This window comes from Ceratotherium simum, chromosome 13 (assembly GCF_057802395.1).
Source record: "Ceratotherium simum simum isolate JZ-2026a chromosome 13, ASM5780239v1, whole genome shotgun sequence".
In the NCBI taxonomy this organism is placed as follows: Eukaryota; Metazoa; Chordata; class Mammalia; order Perissodactyla; family Rhinocerotidae; genus Ceratotherium; species Ceratotherium simum.
The window spans coordinates 65629955-65645494 of NC_141912.1; the positions used below are offsets into that span (position 1 = coordinate 65629955).

Below are 15540 nucleotides of genomic sequence, written 5' to 3' on the forward strand. Positions count from 1 at the left end.
GATAATCGAGCATAACATGCTGCCCTGTGCAAGTGATTTATCAGCCCAGCAAGTGCACAGTGAACACCCCGCACTCACAGCATCCCTCAGGCGTTTCTTAAAGTTTAAAAAATGAAGGTAAACCTTAACATCATCCAACGATAAAGCCACCATAGACAAAGTTTTATACAACATATAAAATTAGATGCTTTTTATGTACAAGTTTTATATTCTAACTTACTTAGAAATTGTCCAGATATTCAAAATTTTTTTATTACTTAATGAAGTTTAATACCAATGGTAAATCTTAAAGTTAACTAATTAATCACTTGGAAATTATGTTTAAAGTGACACTCCAACTTAATTACTGTTGATATCAGAGTTTTTTTCGGAATTATAGTTTGATTTAGTTATTACATAATTTTACATTTTTCATAATCTTAAATGTTATTGGAAGAAATGTTAGCTTATCCACTAAGTAAAATCAGTATAGGAAGTTTAGGAATTCTAGATTAACTAGTGTGTCCATGAGGAAACCAAGCTAAATCTCAAAAAATAAAATAAAATTTTGTGCTTGTATTATATACCACACTGATAAAATCTGGAAGAAGACATAAAACTGTTTTTTAAAAAACTGAGATATAATCACATACCATAAAATTGACCCTGTTAAATTCTACAATCCAGTGGTTTTTATTATATTCACAGTTAGTTGTGCAACCATCACAACTGTCTAATTCCAGAAAGTTTTTATCATCCCCCAAAATAAACCCATACCCATTAGCAGTAACTCCCCATTTCTCTCCTCTGGCCTCTGGCGACCACTAATCCGAATTTTGTCTCTATGGGTTTGACTTTGGACGTTCCATTTAAATGGAATCCAACAGTATGTAGCCTTTTGCATTTGACTTCTTTCACGTGGTGTGATATTTTCAACTTCACCCATGTTTGTAACTCGAATCAACACTTCATTCCTTTCTGTGGTCGACAATGTTCCATTGTATGGATAGACCACATTTTGTTTCTCCATTCATCAGTTGATGGGCATTTGGGTTATTTCCCCTTTTTAACTGTTATGAATCATGTTGATATGAATATTCATATATAAGTGTTTGTGTGGATATATGTTTTCAATTCTCTTGGGTGTGTACCTAGGAGTGGAACTGTTAGGTCACATGATAGCTCTAATTTAACTAAACTGCCAAACTGTTTCCCAAAACGGCTGCATCATTTTACATTCCTGCCAGCATTGTATGAGGGTTCCAGTTCCTCCAGACTGTTGTCAACACTTGTTACTGTCCCTTTTATTATGGCTGTCCTAGTGCGTGCAAAGCGGCATCTCACTGTGGTTTCATAAAGCTGTTTTTAAGCCAAATTTATCAAACTAGTTTGATATCTGCAAGAATTCACTTTGATTGTGGATTTAGATTCTTATATTACAATTCTTCTGAGTTAGCAATTTCTTGAGAATGGATTTTTCTTAAAAGGCGAGCATATTCAAAGTATTAGAAGTTCAGTTTCTTTTTTCTCTGGGGATTCTTTAGTTAATTATACTAGAATTTTACAAGCACTTATTTGTCTGTATGGATCAATCAGAACAGGAGCTATGTTAGATTTAAGATACCTTGAAATCTAATAACTGTCTGTCTAGACAGCTATCCCTGGGGTGCACACAAAGTAAGAGATCTTTATCACCAAATGAAAAGACTATTTTTTAAATGTACAGAGAAAACTAGCTGCCTCAGTTTTACCACTCAGCCGTGGGTCCAAAATTACCAAAGAAACCCAAGCCCAGACTCTTTTCATTGTGGACAAGACGTTCTTGAGTGACGTGAGCTTTTAGTGGCGTGTGGACAGAGGGACCTAAAGATTAACAACTGGATTTTCTGTGATCTCTCACCCAACCTTTAATTTATCCCTGATGTCTGCGTCCAACAGATTTCATCCACAGAGAGATTCCCTGTTGTTGTTGCCACAGGTGGGGAGTGTGCTCTCAGTCACACACAAAGCAAAATCACAGCCAAATTTACCAAGAACCAGGACCAGCAACAAACAAACATAGAAAACCAGAGGCAGAGAAAAGAAAACAGAGAAACAGAGACTGAAAGTAATGTTCTGCTGCCACTTGATGTTAAATCGAGGAGCCAGGAAAAGGCATCCGTGGGCGTACAGAGGCCAGGGTGCCTGCTCGGACATCTCGGTTTAACTGGCTCCAGCAGGGGGTCCATGTGAGCATTTTCATGGGGCTTCCAACACTATCAAAATATAATTCTCAAGAATTATAAGAAAGAGAGCAAATGTCAGAGTTTTAACTCATCAGTGAGAAAACCAACCAGATGACAAACTGGTTCCAAAGATGGTACAGGAGGCTCATGTACTTACGTACACCCATATGTAATCATTGGAAAAAAAAGGAAATGCTGGAATATTATTATTCAGTTAGATTCAAAACTGGATGATGTTCTCTAGGTCAATAAAACCATAACCTTTGGGGTTGTCCTCTCTACTAAATGGTAATCATTTGCTCCTTATTGGTTTTCTTCTAGTTAACATCTAACTTTACAGAGTTGTAAAATGGCTGACTGTAACTATTGTAAGAGTAAGCAGTAAGTCAGAGACTTTACTGGAGGTCAAGTCCCCTGGGGGTCAAATGGCCCTTAGGTGGGCTTGTCACGTAATGCTCAAGCATGGCATTAAAAGGTAAGGTAACCTTTTTTTTGGTCTAAGTTCCAAGTTTAGATATTTTTTTTTTTCTTAACAGAATGGAGGCGGATATTCCTCTGAGCAGGTGGGTGAACGGCTGTCCTTAGTGTGGTGTGGAGTATTAGAGAGGGAGCAGTTTTTGGTTGGGTTGGGCACATTATCTTTGAGAGCCTTCTTAGACTTATCCAAGTGAGGATGTCAGCTGATAACTAGATGCATGAATCTGGAGTTAAGGGCTGAGACAAGACGGAGAAAAGCCTTGGACTCCGCAGCACATAGAAGCAGGTGAAACTTGGGACCAGACGAGACATCCAGGGAGCTGGGCTTCTGTGGGGAAACCCAGCTCAAGGGGCTGGCCTCTGAGGAACCTCAGCCGTTAGGGATGGAGAAGATAAAGGTCCTGCCCATGAGGCACGAAGTGGGAAAATCACAAGGATCACGTGTTTCAAGATCAAAAGAATCAAAAGCTTTGTCAGATACATGATGTCCTGAGAGGTCAAAGGATAAGGGCTGTGAAGTGACAGGTCATGGAGTCACTGGTGACAGGTAAATGGTGGCTTTGGTGAAGCGGCGGGGACACCGCCTGATTCAGGTTAGTCAGAAGAGAGTAGGAGGACAGGACATACAGATGACTCTGAGGACCTTTCAGCACAGTCAGCAGGAGCAGGAGAGGGGTGTCAAAGGAGGAGGGTGGGCTGTGTTTGATGTAAAGGTGGGTGCATCGCAGTCGCTGTACACCGGGAGATCCCTTGTTTATACCCATGAGTCATGGAGTCACTCGGAGGGGGAAGGGGGCGGGAGCAAATTTGTGATTCGTAGGTGCATGCTAACTGAAAACATCAGGATTTTAATGTAACCAGTACAAAGTACAAAGTAGAGTGCTGGGAGACAGCAGTCATGACGCTGAGAGACCCCAAAAAGCTTTGTAAAGCAGAGAGCCTTAAAGTTCCTCTTGAAGGGTTCAGGCCACCAGATGACAGGAGAAACAACAGGTGTAGGTTTCCATCAGTGGAAGCAGAACAAATAAAAAGCCAAGAAATAGGAGAATAGAAAACATATTTGTGCCAAAACAGTGACTTTCACATTGATTTAATTAATCTGACTGATCAGACCCCCACCCCTCCCCCCTCAGTTAGACGGCAGAAGAGCTGAAATGCCTCGACGTGTTCTCATTGAACAGCATATTCTGGATTCTTCAGGAAGCTATGCATGGTCCTCAGGTCAGCTGAGAATGCTTTTAAGCTTCTAAACAAAATGTTTTATTTTGGGAGGAAAAATCTTATGTTTATTCACAAAATCATTTTTAACATAACTTCTTAACTCACCCCCCGAAAATGGTAATCACTGACTATACAGATTTCCTAAAATTTTTTTCAGAATTTTTATTTGGCAACATTATAGATCATTTCATTGCTGTAATAAAATATCCATGAAAAATATTTTGAATCTTCCTAGCTCATCTTGAGTAAATTTTCATGATAGAAATATTATAGAAAACATTTTTCTGTTCTTTTAAACTTCTCTATAACCTAAAGAACCTTGTCCAAAATTTCACAATAGTATTTTTTTGTGGAATGATTTTTAAAATAGAAATTGAGAGTTGTGATAGAATTCCATTTTCATGGAAACAATGGGGAGAAAAAAGGTACATACTAGTTTATCCATACTTTACTGTGAAGGTAAAATTGAAATCATCAAAAGAGAGGTTTACAATAACCACTGTGGGGAGTGTTCTGGAAATATTGATGAGAGATGAAAAGACCTGATTTCTCAGTCACAGGTGTTTGAATGAAGATGGATATTATGACTGTGAAATGGACCAAATCCTGACATTTCTCTGTATCCTTCAGAAGAAGTCTGCAAGTAAAATCGTAGAAAAAGCAGGTAACAAGAGTAGACTGAAGGAGGTGGCAGATTTAGGTAATGCATTCAAATAAATTGGTGAAGACAGAAAACTGACCATAATATTCATCAGGAAAGAAAGTTCACTGCAGTTGAGTGTGTAAACCCCCCAGGAATCCGTTTTGGACTGGTCACATGTAACGCTGTCCTCATTAATCTTTTGAAAAAGAGACTGTATTAAATGCCTAGCAAAATTATCAGACTTGCAAATGGCTTTAAAACTTTGAGTTCAGGGGCTGGCCGGGTGGCGCAAGGGATTAAGTGTGCGAGCTCCGCTGCGGCGGCCTGGGGTTCGCCGGTTCAGATCCTGGGCGCGCACCAACACACCACTTGTCAAGCCATGCTGTGGCAGGAGTCCCATATAAAGTGGGGGAAGATGGGCACGGATGTTAGTCCAGAGCCAGTCTTCCTCAGCAAAAAGAGGAGAATTGCCAGATGTTAGCTCAGGGCCGATCTTCCTCACAGAAAAAAAATCAACTGAGTTCATGAAAAGATGATTCGAATAAATTGAAAGAATATACGTATCTTATTACTGTATTATCAGGAAAATTTTGATGTGGACCAATTCGAGAAATGCAGCCAGGGATTAAAAACTCCAGATCACTCCAGAGGTCTCTCTTTTCAATTCATAATCTGTGAAGGGATCTAAGGTCCGGGCAGTCTTGTTTCTTTTCCATGCTTCTGAGCCCCCCACGATCTTGCCGTGCCACCTTTCTGAACTCACCCCATACCAATTTCCCTTTCCACTGAAACACTCATTGTATATGTGACCATCAACACGTTACGTGATCCGAAGACTTTCTGTTTTATTGTTTCTGTCATATTAGGATTTATTCTGACTTGCACATTAAGTGTCATCACTGTTAAAAGAAGCTATTGGGTCATGTATTTCGTATTTCAAAACAAGAAGTAGACCATCAAGATGGTGGTGAGCGTCACGTAAGCCAATTTCTACAAATATTTTGAAGAAACTTAAAATTAAGAGGGTCATTTCAGATATATCAAACCAGGTCTTTATTGGACCAAAAAGTTCTCGATGGGTGATACAGCTGCATGTCAGTGTAATGTGAAGATGGGGACCTCACCCCGGCTCCCCACTCGCCTGCCCCTGCTCCCCAGCTCACAGACGTGCACTTACTTTGGCAACTAGGATTTTTTTCCCATCAACCTTTCATGGTGCCTGAAATGCTCAGCAATAATGTATTCATTTGGGAGAGAAGTACAGTGATCTACTCAGATAAACTAGTGCAGTCTGGGAACAGAGACAAGTCAGTTTTGATGGAGAAAAAAAAGGAAAGGAAGGTCTCAACCCGGAGCGTGAGCTGAAGGGGGAAGTGAGATGGCATTTGTGAGGAGGAGACAGGGGCCAAGGAAGAGGGGAAGGGCGTTTGCCTCACTAGCGTCTTTCCTAGACTTGTCAGCCTCAGGTAGCAAAGGGGATGTCTGTGGGTAGAATCCGGAGGGGAAACTGGAACAAGTACTGTTTTCATCTTTAAACCTTGTCATGTGGCGAATTCAGAGTATCAATGTTTAGCAATACTTTTTTCCTCAGGAATGTATATGAACTTTTCTTATGGGTTTAAATATTTTAGTTTTTCTCTGAAAGTAACATAGTAACTATTTACAGAATTGGTCAGTCACATTTACCTCCCCACAGACAGCATTGGTTGCATTTCTTTTTACTGTCTTTAAAAAGTTTATAGATTACTCTGTGTTGAAATAATATTGTCTTAAGGTACATCTAGTACGTATTTGGGGATGGTGATATGATCTTAAAGTATTTATAGCTATATGAATACTACTCAACTGGCTTTTCCCCCTAAAAATTTGCCTGGATTATTTAAAAATAAATTAGATTCAGGGTTCCAGTTATGCTGACCTGTAATTTATGGATGCATATATGTTTTTACTTTGTAAATATAGTTCATTTACCCCTAAAATGCAAGGCAGACGGATGGGGACTTCGGGAAGAGCCATCACGAAGAGCACCAGTGTGAGCGGAGAGATGTACACACTGGAGCACAATGATGGCAGCCAGTCGGACACGGCTGTGGGCACCGTCGGAGCAGGTGGAAAGAAAAGGAGGTCCAGCCTGAGTGCCAAAGTGGTCGCCATAGTGTCTCGGAGGAGTCGAAGCACCTCCCAGCTAAGCCAGACAGGTGAGTGATGCGGATTCCACCCACATGTGTCAGGTTCCTGCTGAGAGACCAGAGTCAGTCTCCACGCGGTGGTCTGTGGCGGGATCGTGCCGTGTGTGGATTCTTCTTTGCAAAGGAAGTTTATTTCTGTCTCTGGAAATCTGTTACATGTATGGGTTTATTTTTTTTTTTCTGTACAGCTATCTAACAAGGTATCATTTGTCAATCTATAAGGTGGTCAGATATTTTCCTTTAAGTTAAAAAAAATTGAAGCCGTGCTTACAAATATGCAAGGAAATGCAAAGAAGTATTAAAGATCTAAATTGATTTAAATGCAAGAAAAGCAACAGGATTCTCCTTTCAAAATGTTCCATAATACAATGACTTATAATTTAGGCTTTCTCTGTATTTTTATAGAAAAGAAGGTCAGTTGTGCAACTTGAAAAATTGTCTTCGAGGTGCTGTGTGAATATAATAATTGAACTGTGATTGGTATATTTTCAATGAAAGTAAAAACCTACCAGTTATTTTTACTTTAGAAAAATGGGTCAGTGGTTTCGTGCAAAGAATAATGTTTTGATACAAATTGGAGTTTCAAGTATTTTCTACTGCTTATAAATCTTAAAAGCTTTATGTCCTCAAGGTATATAGGGAAAAAGCAAACACAGAGGGAGGATGGTTATTTCTGTATTGTAAAATATAAAAGCTGCCTAAAATTATATAATATTTGATCAGACGTATCAGATAATTCGTTACTGTTCTCAGTGCTATGGGAACCAGAGGTAAGTGAAATATTCACCTGATTTCAGTTGTTGGCACCTGTTTCTCCTATTATCACCACTGGTTGTACTTTTTATTCCTTAACAGCAAAAGTCTGGTCTCAAAATTTACTTCTAGTGAAAAACCTTCGTGAAATCCTTTTTATAGTTAACTTGGCATCCTGGAAAGTACCTATTTTACATTATGCATTCTACTGGAAAAATTGACAAATTAGAGGTAGGAAATGCTGAGCTGTTCAAAAATTGAACTAGTGCATACAGCTATTTATCTAAACAGAGGTTTGTCTTTCTGAAAATCGTAGGATTAGAAGGAACCCAGGTTAGCTAGAATCTCCATGAGGGATCTGCCTCTCTGCCATCCTGGTAAGACCAGCTGTTTATTGTGGAGAAGAATCATCTGTCTTCCTTGGGGTCAGGATTCTTCCTGAAGACTAGGAGGCATTTTTCATTGGTTTTATTTTTTTTTTTTGACGGTGGTGTCTTGGTTTTTAGTGTTGATGTAAAGATGCATTACAGTGTGGGGAGTGGGTAAGGCTTTCACCACCCAATTTCAAAATACTCCATCCCTTGGATGAGATGGAAGTGTCCCTTGATGTCTTTTTGGGGAACCAGTGTTTCCGTGGAGAGACTTTGAGTTGAGGAGATGGTGTGTCTTCTTCCCCAACTTTCCACAGTCTCTCTTTTGGTATTTTCCTCTATAGTTAGTTCCCTCTGTATCATTCACCAGTTGTGTAGAATTACGTTTTCTTAGAATAAAACACAATAATAATTTTACATAGGAGCTATACTTGTGACCCAGCTTTGTAGGTAAAAGGTTCAAATGATTGTCATTGAAACGCTCCGCCCCTTTGCTTTATTAATTTAAACTTTATCCCGATTATATTCACTGTTGAATTAAAAATGATACCTACCTTCCTGAAAGTTGCATTAATAACTTCTGTGGAATACCCTCGTTAGGAGATTAGGTTGCAAAGTATGGGAGCAAAAAGAACATTGGATTACAAAGCCAGGATAACGAAACCCTTCTGTCGCAAGGTGGCTCAGTGAATGAACTTGGACTTCATCTTCCTAGGACGCGGTTTGTTTGGTGGGTGGGTGGGTGGGTAGGATGAGATGTCCGCCTGTGGACTTGGCAGGTGTAACACTGTTTGTTTCTCTTTATACATCATCATTTTACCTTGGTTTGGTAACTATTCTCATTATTCTTGATCTTTCTAAGGCAGATGACGAATGGTGGAAGACCTCAGTAACCACTCCTCTTGGTTTCAGGCCAGGGCCTGGTGTTTCTCCCTCTTCCCTCTTCTACAAGTGATATTTTTTCCTCTCTCAATGATTATATTTCCTCTCTCCTGTGAAGAGTCACCAAAGTTCAGAATTCTCATTCTAAGAAGTCTTTTTCTTTATTGTTTCAGCTTCTCCACGTGACAATAACACTTGTATTTCCAGATTCCTCTTCACCCAAGGAAATTCCATAATGTTAATTTCCCATAAGATAGCTCCTTTTGGGTGTCCCACTTTGAACAAGCTCAGTAGTCCCACGTCTCTGAATTTCCAGCCCTTCCTTTCTGTAATACCACAGTTTTTATAGTTGCAAATCCTTAGAGTAGTTTTCCCATTTTTAAATTTTCTCTGAATTCCCTCTTCCTCAGGCTCATCATCCTGGAAAAAAACTGTCTGGAATTTATCCAACTTTAAGAAACACTAATATAATTTATTTAAATGTCTTTGTTATGAAATAAAACCATTGATCTCAGACTGGTAATGCATAAAATAATTTTCTGGAAATTATTAAAAGGCTAAAAATTTTGTGGAAAAGGGAAAGAAAAATACTGGGAGAAAAACACGAATATATATTTCTATAAATTATCCCAGCCCGTGAACACAGTTTGGCTAAAGCAAAGGTGTGTGAAAGGGCTGTAGTGGGAAATGCATTTAGAAAAAAAAAGATGGGGCCCTGTCTTAAAAGCCCTTTGAGGACCTTTGCTCACTGTTTGATGGAGAACTTTTAACCAAGAAAATAGAAGAAACAAAGCTGTGCTCCTGGAAGCTTAGCTGGAAGCAGGATGTCCAAAATCAGTGAGGAAGCAAGGGTGTCAGGTCGAGACTCGTGGGTGAGATGAAAATTTATGACGTGGTGAGGTAGAGAAGTAGCCCCGGAAATGGAAAGGAGCAAGCTTGTTCAGAACAAGGAATGACCTGAAGGTGGAACTAACAGAAGACCAGGTGAAACGTCCATGTTTAGTAATAGCTGGTGAGGGAAGACGGGAGAATGCGAGAGGGTCAGGGGCAGGATCTAGAAAAAGAGTGAGTGAGCAGAGAGGAGGAGAGAATTGTATAGAGAGGCTGGTTAATCCTGCAGAAAGATTGGAGAAGCTAGGGAATGAGACTAGACCATTGGGCTTGGAGACTGAAGGGTTATTCCTGACGGTAGGTTTGAATACACTAGCGAGCAGGAATGAGGATAGAGTGTGCCTCCAGTGTGGGGTGGGATTCAGCATGGGCTCGGGCCCCTCCCACTCTCCATTTTGTCATTCATTTCAGCTTTCTCTCTGTAGCCATCATCTCATCTGCCTCCACTTTAATTACCCTCCCCCACTGGACGGGGCTCTTGTCATGGGTAGGAGGAACTAGAACAGCAGAGACCATGGGTGGGAGCTCAAGGGCATGTGGCTAGAGGGTCTACAGTGGGGCTGACTCAGGCTGTCCCACCACCCTAAAGCCTATGCAGGTGGATGGGGCTGGGGCTGGAAGGATGGATAAAGAGAGGCAATTATTATGAACTTCTCTTCAGAAAACTTTAGGAAGAAAGGAGATCAAGAGTGAACAGTCTTTCTTTCATTCATTCTACCAACATTTCTTATTTTTCTTGTACCAGACTCTGTAATTGAGGGGGTACTAGGAGTAAGTAAGGTGTGTGTTTGGGTGTGTCTTAGAATAAAAGGAGTCTGAGCATTTTTTCAGGGTGAGGTGTAGAAAGAGCACCTGTAGATGAAGAGAGGGAAAGGTACAAGACGAAGAATTTCAATTAATGAGGCAAAGTCCCAGAGAACAAAGGGGATAATTCAAGGACACAAGGTTATTCTTGGAGAAAGGGAAAGATGTTTTTTTTCCCCTGACTTTGATAGAAAAGAAGAAATGGTTGAAATCCAGAGGGATATTGCAGTGGGAATACTGAAAGCTGAGGGAGCTTGAGTCAGAGACCTCAGTGTACAGGAGGCAAAGCAAGTGGAGAGAGGAGACCGGGTAAGGAGTGTTGGCAGAATCGGTACTAATGAAAGCACCGCCGAGCAGCACTGGCTTCCACTGAGTTTGGATCATGCAAAGTCTCTGGAGGGTGACTTTAAAGACATTCACCTGGGGTCAGTGTCACACTTGCAGGCATCTAGTTCATAGATGTCTATGTCTCTCAAGACTGTCACCCCTGCCTTTGTGCATCTCCAGTGTCCGCACCAGGATTACTGAGATCATCACAGGATTCTTTGAGACCATCTTGCCTGTCTTCAAGATTCTGAGATAAAATTTGATTGGTCTAGAGTCTGTCACTCATTCTGGAAGTTCATCTGCATGGGCTGGCCATTTACGATTTCGACTCTTTCCACTGTGAATATTAGTGAATTGGGGACAATGGAAGCTCTGCTCTCTCTCTCTCGTCTGTTGACACTACCTCTTCCCAAGGCAGTGAGCAGATCTTTTTCTTATTCTTACTCAGAATATGGGTCTAAAAGATTTTATTTTTCTTTGCTTTGGTAATTTATCTCAATGAAATTAATTCTTTCATTATAATCATAGGAATGAAACATTTCAGAAGGTTTATAGTAGAGTTAAAAACTTTATAGGGTTCGTTATTCTACATGATTATTTGGGCAAAAATATAAGTATTCTAAGAAGTTTTAGATATATTTATGGATGTTTAAGTTCAAAATAGCTTAAGAAGAGTTAATGTATTTCTGAGGCATGTCACTAATTTCTGGAGATGAAATCGTAGATGAAACTAACAAAATTACCCTGTTCCACTCTCAAGAAAAAAATGATATACACAGAAAACTGTAACTTGAACTCACCTGCACCTAAAGGGATGGTGCTGAATAAGCTCACTTCCCCATGAGTGCAAGGCATTACTTTAAAGTTCACATTGTCCTGAGACAATAGTCATCGCAGGAAAGTGTCCAAGGTATTCAGTCCCCTTCTGCTGATCTCTTGCCGCTTTTCTTCCTGAAAGTCCCACAGGTAAAGCAGACCATGAAATACGTCAAGTCAGTGCCAGCTTGCACCCCCCACTTTGTTGACTTTGGGAAAATAACATGAATGTCTTACGTTTGCCCCAGGACTGATTTTTTCTCCTTCCAACCAATCCAGTTGACCAGAATATTCTCTCTATTTTAAGTCTAGTGCTGCGTTGTGGGGCTCTCGCCATTTCCTTTATAACAGTAAGTTGTCGCTGCGGGGAAGGAAGGCTCAGGTGGTCTTGGAACATTCTAAGATCAGTCTTCTTGGCTCTGCTGATTATTAACAATGGAAGAAAAAATTCTTACAAAGGATGGGCACCCCCCAAAAGTTTCAGAAACTGAAAGTTACTGTGGACTGAAATCTAAATTCTTTGTCCGTACCTCGTTTATTTGATTCATTTAATAGCACAAGAGAAACGTTCTGAGGAATGTAATGTTTCACGTTCTTTGTTTCCTGAGCACAAAATCATGGTGCCAGAAATGACTCTCAAGTCTGAAAAACCGTCAGATGAATGTAAGCATGGGCTCTTTGTTTACTGATGCCGTCCGGCTCAGGAATTCACTCCTGTTACTAGAGATTCAGTTCAGCTCTAGTAACTCGTCTCCTGGTGAGATGCCCTAATAAGGCTAGTATTTTCAAACACCCGCCAGCTGCTCTATTTTTGTTCTTTTCCCTGCTCTGAGCTATAAATTTTGAGTGTGGCTAATATGTAGATATACTTTTAGATTGGTTTGGCAGAAGAAACATTTATTTGAGAGAAATTAATTTTTTATAATTAATTTGTATTTTAGGATTTAGAGGAGGAAAGGAAACTAACATTTATTAATGTGCCTTCAAAGCACAGTACTAAGTACTCAATAATTACATATGGTGATAACTGTTATCAACTGTACTAAGATAATTCTTAAGCATGAGATCAATTTCAGAATGGCTGTTATATTTCCGGTAGGTCAAATGTAACGAGAAACGTGTCTGATTATTTTTACAGTGGATGACCAGTTTCAATGCATCTTCATTTCATGCAGAGTGGCTTAATATAGAGATATTTTTAGTTGATTTATTTTACTAATATTTTTCAGTAATTAGTAAAATCATTACTAATTACTATTAGTGATTAGTAAAATCTTTATTTTACTGATGTTTTTCAGATTTTTAAACACAGAAAAGCAAAAAGAAGATATATAAAACTCCTGCAAAGCACCATTAATTGCAAATTCACTGTGAAAATATTGCTATATTATTAGCTAGTCTCTATGTATTTGTGTTATTAATATTGATAAAATCATCAGCAGTGATAGCTATTATTTATTAAGTAACCACCACATGCCAGCCAGTGTTTTAATTGCTTTTGTGTATTAGTTTCTACAGTCCTCAAAACACAGCCATGTGGTGCAATTGTTATTCTCACTTTACAGGTCCCATGACTTGCCTGAGCCCACACGACTCCTAGAGATTGAAGCAGACCTTATGTTCTTAACCACTTTCCTGTGATCCCATCTGACTGCATGTACACACAGATGCTTTTTTTATATGGCTTTTTTAAAACAATCATAGGTTCTCAATATTTTATTTTGTTCTATAATACAGCCTTTTTTTACTTAAAAAAAAAAGTGTATTGGGGCTGGCCCCATGGCGTTGCGGTGAAGTTTGGTGTGCTGCACTTTGGCAGCCCAAGTTCTCGGATCTTTGGATCCCTGGTGAGGACCTACACCACTCATCAGCCATGCTGTGGCAGCGTCCCACATACAAAATAGAGGAAGATGGGCACAGACGTTAGGCCAGGGCTAAAAAAAAAAAACAAAAAAACTGTATTAAGGAAGAGCACTGAGGACACCATTGCAGGAGACCTGCACCAGGGTGGATTGGGAAAAGCTGGATGAATGTGGAGGAGATCACAGGCCTTTGTACCCCAGGGTCTGGGAAATAGGGACGAGGGGGTGTCAGAGAGAAGGCTCATGGCGTTGTTCACTGAGAGAGTGGGTACTGGGAAAGGACACTATTTGTCACTTCTGGCCATGTTGAGGTTGGGACAGTCATTGGAAAGGTTTTTTAGGCAATTGAGGATCATGAGCACAGAAATGGCAGCTGTGGTCAATGAGTCTGCCTTGGAAGGCAGTGTAGAATATCAGGAAAGAAGATCTGGTAGACTGTTGAGGAAAACAAAAAGTGAAAGGCTCTTTTGAGCCTCAGTTTCCCCAACTATACAATGGAGTAATAAATAGTACCCACCTCAGAAGAAGAATGAATCTACAGAGAGAGACCCAGTTCTCTGGCCCCCCACCCAGCCTTCCTACACTAGGTGGGGGCCAGCACATTCTGGCTCAAAGCCTGTTTCTTATGGCCCATGAGCTAAATTATTTTACATTTTTTCAAATGGTTGTAAAAAATCACAGTAATATTTTGTGACACTTGAAAATTATATGAAATTCAATTTTGGTGTCCGTAAGTACAGTTTTGTTGAAATGCAGCCGTGCTTGTTCATTTACACATGGTGCATAGTGGCTTTCATGCTCCAAAGGCAGAGACCTTATGGCTCACGAGGCCAAAAATATTCACTGTCTGGTCCTTTAAAGAGAAAGTTTCGTGACCTTTGCTCCAGGCCGAGAACTGCGTGCCAAGAGCAGGACGCAGCTGGAGACACCAGAGAACAGTGGTCATTTCTGTGGCTCCCAGTGCCCTCTGCGTCTCAGAGTCAGGAGTTACTCACACGACTGCCGTGACCTTGCATTTCTCCCCTCAGTCCTGCAGTGTTTGCGTTTATACCAAGCACCCAGTGACATCATCTCACATTAGACAGTGTGACTCTCCAGAATGAAGGCTTACCCCCTAGAAGACAGGCGTCTTCAGGTGTCCAGCCTTGCCCTCGACGTGGCTCCTGCCCTGGCTGCATTCGTGAAGTGGGAGAAGCCCCTCCCTCCACCTTCCCGTCCCCCGCCGGGAGCTGAGGGTCTGCATCTGTCACCCGCCTGTGGGAACGTCACAGCAGGGAGCACGTGCCTACACTGGGCACACCGAGACTTTCCTGAGTGCAGGAGGCCTTTGAGGGTTTTCTGTGTTCTGCCCTCTTCTCGAGAGCCACCCCGTCCCCCTCACACTCCAGCCTGGATTATGTCCATCCGGTCCCCCACATGGTGCTTGCTGAGGCCACAGGAAGTCCTAGACATGAATCTGACCTGGATAAAATTCAGCGTCCGGTATGGGCCACAGGTGTCGTGCAGATGCGAAGCCAACAAGGTGTGTATAATGGGAAATACTGGTGAAAGATGTCTGCTTTTCATGTGACGTGAGTAACTGATTCCTGTTTGTTTCCCCTCTCACACATGTGAACCTCGTTCCTGGCAGTGCTCCAGCCAGACTTACCTTTCTTGGGTTCATAAAACACGCCTTAAAACTTCTTTCTTTGTACCTTTTTACGGGTGCCGAACCATCCACCTGGACAGTTCTCATCTCTCATCTTGCCTGTCGAAATCCTCCTCTTGGTTCAAGCCCTGCCCAGATTCCAGCTTCCTGCCCGGCTGACAGCGCTCCTCTGATCTCTGTAAGGTGCTGACTGGTTCCCATGCGGTGCCGTCTGAGTCCCTCCCTGATGGTCGGTACCTGTGGAGGTCTGTCCCTGATGCACTTCGCATCACCAGGGGTACCTGCAGCGGGGGTTTGGCCTCATACATGTCCCTCTTCAGTGCAGGAGGACCCGGGTAGCAGCCGACGGGGTGAGGATGATGCTGCAGCCGGAATGTCACTTGCAGGCGGTCGTTACTTGATCATGTTGTGGCGTTTCATTTAACATCCTGATACGCTGTTCTTAGCGGGTG

At 41.3% G+C, this 15540-nt stretch overlaps 1 protein-coding gene across 3 annotated transcripts in view; it reads left to right on the forward strand.

Moving 5' to 3' along the window:
• RIMS1 (regulating synaptic membrane exocytosis 1) overlaps nucleotides 1-15540 on the forward strand; it is a 442630-nt gene that overhangs the window by 382718 nt on the left and 44372 nt on the right. For all 3 annotated transcript variants that reach the window (XM_087438805.1, XM_087438803.1, XM_087438804.1), the window contains one exon: nucleotides 6508-6743. In XM_087438805.1, the coding sequence (XP_087294931.1) occupies nucleotides 6508-6743 (236 nt within the window). The remainder of the gene's footprint in view (nucleotides 1-6507; nucleotides 6744-15540) is intronic.